Here is a 6,000-nt window from a genome sequence, read left to right as displayed (position 1 = left end):
TTCATCTCAGCCTGTATATGTTTTTAATATAATCCATCTCGAAGTCGAAATGAACAAATGCCTCCGTCATATATAGTGGAAATCGATTCAATTTGGGTAGCTCTTCTAAGTTGGCATAGGTTTTCATAAAGTCGACGCGACCGACTTTTGACCTCTTTTTTATTGGTTAGTACTCCATGTTGTTCAGTATTTCGAAATCCAACCACACGTAAACCCCCATGCACCAAATGCTACTAACATTCTAAATTTCAAAATTCTAAGAACATTATATTTGTTTAGTTCCGAAAATCCATTGTATATTCATTTACGAACCTCCAACGTTTTCTAAATGGAAAAATGCCAACATGCTAACACACAAAGAAAAATATATTTTTAAAACACAACACCAACAAGTCTGAGTGGATACCAAGTACGGCTCTTCTTTGAACAACGAATTCGGAGAAGGTAAACTAAGTAGAACATTGAACTAAACATACAAAGAGCTGGACATAAAAATATCTCTTCAATGTCACTCATCAGCATCTGAAAACATTTTTGAATTTCAATAGGTAAAAGTTTTTAAAGTGCCAATGGAAATTCCGTAAAAAATAGTTTAGTTTTCCATTATAAATAGCTTAGAACTCGATCTAAGTAATTGCCAGTAACTTTCCACAAAAAGGCAAAACATTTTTAAAATAAACTTTTTTTTGCATCTGCTTTTTTTCTGATTAGCAAATTGTTGAAAGAGTTGTGAAAGTGCCCAAACATGTTGAAAGCTTAAAATAAAAATTCTTGTGTCTTAACTTCAAATTTTCTTCTCCGCCTTTAACTTAGCACAAGAAAATTTCTTTGAAAAATAACTTTTTTTCTCATTTTCTTAACTGGAAGACGTTACTAATTCAAGAATTTCTCTCTCTTTTATTTGCAGCTTCTTGGAAAGTCGCCTTCGGCATGCTGATGATGTCTTTAATTTCAAACATTTCCATTTGAAGCTGGAAGTTGCTCATAAATTTGCAACAGCAAATGACAATAATAATCATAAGAATCAGTGGCAGAACCTAAAGCTAAAGGAAAATGAGCATTGCTTTGAAAATGAGGCATAACAATATCCAGGAGAAGAGAACAGTTATTACATTTGCTAAAAGCATGGTCCATAAAAACAGCTGGCTTTGTGGCTGCCATAGCTGCTGATGAAAAAAAAAAAAAAAAACAACAACCAAACAACAACATTATAACCAAGTTAACGCTGTCCATTCACAGCTCTCAAAGAAACAGGCAGACATTGAATGTCTACAACCAGACAAACGGCAGAAAGAACAACGCTTTTATTTCCAGAAAATTGCCATAAACCACGCACAAATATCGCAACCAACCAACCTTAAAACCCCGAGGCTAGAAAACTTGCTCGCACAACAACCATGGACCACAATCACAGCAACCTCCAGCTGCGTGAACCCCTACAACAGCAGCAGCAGCACCAGACATTACCTCCACAGGCACAAACATTATCCTCATCGCTGGCCATCGCCTGTGCCGAATGGCTGAATGCCACCGAATGTAGCAACATCACATTTGCCATTGGCAAAAGCCGAGGAGTCGCAGCCAACCTGGCTGCGGATGGCCTGAACACCACCCCGCCTCCTGATAATCTCGTTGAAATGGACCTAGAGGCCGATTGGCCTCTAGAACGAGTTGTTTCCATGATTGTGCCTGTCTTCTTTGGAATTATTGGATTTGCCGGTCTGCTGGGAAATGCTTTGGTCATTTTAGGTAAGTGCAAGCAACGAACATCCACTGCCATCGCACGGTGTGATTCATTCACTGCCGTCGTTGAAAAAGTGTTCATTTGGAAGAGATATGATGCGGAATTTGACAAACAAAATGTTGTTAACACATTGGATGGTTAGGGTAGGTGGATGGATGGCGAAAAAAAGTGGATGAAAGGTGGCTTAGCAGTCATATTCAGATCTGCATGCTGTTGTTTGTATTACAAATTGATCAATTAACAGGTGCCTTTTAGAGAAAGCCTACCTTCCACACATTACTTCAACAAATGGTATCTGTTACATTATTGGAAGTAGGGCGTAAATAGCTTGAAATAATCAGTTTGGACGTCTATTAAGAAAAAATCGAGGAATCGTTGAGGTATAGACATAAGCTGAAAAAGCTTCCAAATTTTATACTAAAAAATAAAGTCGATTTGGCTAATGAAGTGTTATAGGGAACTGCAAATTTATACCTGTCAAATTTGTTATATCCTCCACTATTAGAAACATTGTCATAATATGGAATAATATAGATTCTTGAAAAATCAAATTACATCTGATTCAGTTGGAAATTTAGGTAGATGCCTTAGATTTAATCCAAATCAGGAGATGCTTTTTTTTATAGGAGTTCTGCCATATATTCCTAATTCTGACCCGAAATGACAAATGTCAGATAATTTGGTTGCATAAACCATTGAAATAACGAAATCGGTAGTTAACTGTATATAGCGGCTAGAGGAAACAAATACAGCGTGAGATAAAAAAAAACTGCAACAAAGAAAAGCGCCATATTTTTATACCCTTAGGCATATGGCTAGAGAGGGTATATATCATTTGATACGGTCAAAACGTGGCTAGTCCAAATAACGGTCTTAGACCCTATGTCTCTTTGGACAATATCCGTTTCAGGACATTTGGTGTCGATATAGCGATGTCCATCCGTCTGTCTCGAAGGGAGTATCCGATTTGGTCCAAACTTGGTACACTCGGTCCACTCCTTCAGAACCCCCCCGCCCCAAATTCCGAAAATTTCAAAAAATAAATTTTCTGCACAGAAAGAGATGCCATAATCCAATTTTACTCCAACTTTGCAAATCCTAATATTTCCTCAGTGCTAGGTTAGGTGCAAAAATGGACAATATCGGTCCACTCCTTCTGGTACCTCCCCCACAAAGGATCAATATTTTGAATAATTGTAACTCTTATAAAATGTGATGTCTAACTGTCTTCAAATTTCATACATTTCAATATTTTTAGTAACCCAAGGTCTGGCGTTAATATGAAATATATCGGTCCACTTTTTCTGGTACCTCCCTCACAAAAGGTCGAAATTTAAAAAAAAAAAAAACTATTTTCTGCATATAAAAAGAAATGAAAATTCGATTTTCCTCCAACTTTGCAAATCCTAATATTTGAGCCAGTGTTATATCAAGTGCGAAAATGGATAATATCGGTCAACTCCATCAAGTACCTCCCCCCCACAAAGGGTAACAAATTTTGAATAGTTATAACTCTTATAAAATGTGATGCAAAAGTCGTTCTGCATCAAACACGCACATCAAAATACATTTATTAAGACTGGTAAGAAGATGGAACATATCGGTCCACTCCCTATGGTAACTCCCCCACAAAGAGTCAAAATTTTGAATTTCCATGAAGCTCATAAAATGCGAAATTAACATCCAATTCCATTCAGACGTTGTACATCTCAATAGTTCCATCACAAGATCTGTTATAAAAATGGCCGAGATCTGAACATTTCTTCTGGTACCTCCCCCACAAGGGGTAAACATTTTGAATAACCAAACGGATTATAAAATTCGAAATATGCATGAGGTTCTCCTCATATTTCATACATTCCATCATTTCTACTAACAAAAGATCTTCTGTAAAGTTGGGATATATTTATCCACTCCTTGTGGTACCTCACCCACAAAGGGTGAAAATTCTGAATATCCATGAAACTCATAAAACACGAAATTAACATCCGATTTCATTCAGACTTGGTACATCTCAATATTTGATCTTGGTACATCTCAATCAACACATGATCTGTTTAAGGGTGGTAGAGATCGGACTATTTCTTCTGCTAATTGTTTACAAGCATACAAAAGCATTTTGGTGAGAATTTTTCCAGAAAAAATGTTATTCGTGATGGACTTCGAGCGTAGCCTGACGTCAAGGAAGTGGATGGAAGAAAATAGCAACATCAGCAGAAATGGTTCGAAAATAAAGAAGCGACTTGATCGAAACCCGCGTTGCAGTGGACGAAAAATGGTTCATGAGCTGAACATATCGCAATATTCCATTCGGCAAATATTTAAATATGAGGTCGGGGTAAAGCCATTGAAATTCCAAAAAGTGCAAGAACTTACTTAGCTAAGCTTAGCTAAGCAGTTGCTTCGCTTGGCAAGTGGTGAACTGCCAAATTTGGTTTTCTCCGTCTCCGATGAGAAAACATTCGTTGTCCTGCAGTTTGTAAACAAACAAAATGATCGTGTTTACTTGCCAAAGAGGTCAGCTGAAAATGTGCACCTTCGGTTGGCCACCAGAACTCAAGCGCCAGCCATTTTGATGGTGTGGGCCTCCATAACCGCCATTGTCGATGGTCGCTCTCCGCTCGTATAATTGGACCATAGCATCAGAATAAATGCACAATATTATGGTGAAAATATTCTGGAGGGTGTATTAAAGCCTTGGGCAAGCATACATTTTGGCCGCACACCTTGGACATTCCAACAGGACTCAGCACTGAGCACGCTTCATTTCCAGCGCACAATGGCCACAAAAAATCTCCAGAATCCAATCTCCGGATACCAATACATCGGACTATTGTTTCTGAAGTATTTTGGAAAGCAAGGTTGGCACTAAAAAATACCAAAGTGTCGATTACCTCAAGTAAGCGCTTCGCCGGAAATGGGCCAAAATACCGCATAGCAACATTCGGGCAGTGACGTTTTTATTGGATCAAATCTAAACTTATTCTAAAATTTGATGATATTTCCAACATTTTTTGCTTTCGTTCAATAAAATTTTAAAACAATATTAGAATTATGGCGTTTGATTTTGTTGCAGTTTTTTATCTCACCCTGTATTATTGTATTTCCTAAGAACTAAGAATATGGAAATTTTCAAGCAGCCAGTGACACAAACAAATCATACTTCGAAAAATCAAAAATTCCAATGTAAAGTAATAAATAAACCAAGTAAAAAAGCAGTAAGTTCGGCCGGACGGAACTTTGAATACCCTCCACAATTTGGAACGAATTTGGAAATAAAATCCTAAAAAATTCTGTTAAAATTTTAAAAATACCGTTTATACGACGTGGACCTTCATAGGCATTGTTTGTGATAAGTCATTACCAAATTCAAATTCAAAACTTGAAATAAATGGTGAATAATGTAGCTAAAGTCATCAAAATATCGTAGATAGGGGGTACCGTTATATCGGAGCTGTGCGAAGACCTGGACCAGCATAGACAATTTTCTGTCATAGGCTGTAGCATCCATTACGAACTTCAAAGACAAATATTGTTCCTAAAATCGTCAAAATACCGAATATAGGGATGTATTGATATTTGAGGCCTATACGAAGACCTGGACCTGCATAGACAATTTTCTGTCACAGACTGTAGTTTCCATTACGAACTCTAAATACGTAATTTGAAACAATTCCGGTGAATAATGACGCTAAAATCGTGAAAATACCGATTAAAAGGAAGTACCGTTATATGGGGGCTATACAAAGACGTGGACCTGTACAGACAATTTTCTGTCTTAGGCTGTAGTATCCATTACGAACTTTAAGTATCAAATTTGAAACAATTTCGGTGAATAATATCGCTAAAATCATTAAAATACCGAATATCGGGAGTTACCGTTATATGAGGGCTATACGAAAACGTGGACCTACATGGCCCATTTTCAATGTCAAAAGTCCTGCAGACATAATATACGTTTGAGTAAAATTTTATCACTCTACTTCAATTCGTTCGGAAGCTAGAGTGATTTCCACAGACGGACGGACGTCGCTAAATCGACATAGAATTTTATGCTGATCAAGAATATATATAATTTATGGGATCTAAAATGTATATTACGAGGTGTTACAAACGAAATGACAAACTTAATATACCCTCCATACAATGGTGGAGGGTATAAAAATTCCAAGGTAAAGTAATAAATAAAAAACCTGAAGATATCTCTATCATAAAATGGCAATTATTAACATTCCTGCAATTTAATATGCAGATCA

The 6,000-nt window shown here is 37.0% G+C and overlaps 1 protein-coding gene across 1 annotated transcript in view; it reads left to right on the top strand.

The window, feature by feature from the left end:
* The first annotated feature begins 916 nt into the window (after window positions 1–916).
* LOC101895720 (allatostatin-A receptor) overlaps window positions 917–6,000 on the top strand; it is a 111,339-nt gene continuing 106,255 nt past the window's right edge. Inside the window, exon 1 of the mRNA XM_005181087.4 lies at window positions 917–1,749. Within this exon, the coding sequence (XP_005181144.3) occupies window positions 1,398–1,749 (352 nt within the window). The 5' untranslated portion in view covers window positions 917–1,397. The remainder of the gene's footprint in view (window positions 1,750–6,000) is intronic.

The sequence above is a fragment of the Musca domestica genome, unplaced genomic scaffold (assembly GCF_030504385.1).
Source record: "Musca domestica strain aabys unplaced genomic scaffold, Musca_domestica.polishedcontigs.V.1.1 2, whole genome shotgun sequence".
In the NCBI taxonomy this organism is placed as follows: Eukaryota; Metazoa; Arthropoda; class Insecta; order Diptera; family Muscidae; genus Musca; species Musca domestica.
The sequence above is the reverse complement of the archived record's forward strand: the minus strand, read 5'-3'. Positions and strand labels throughout refer to the sequence as shown.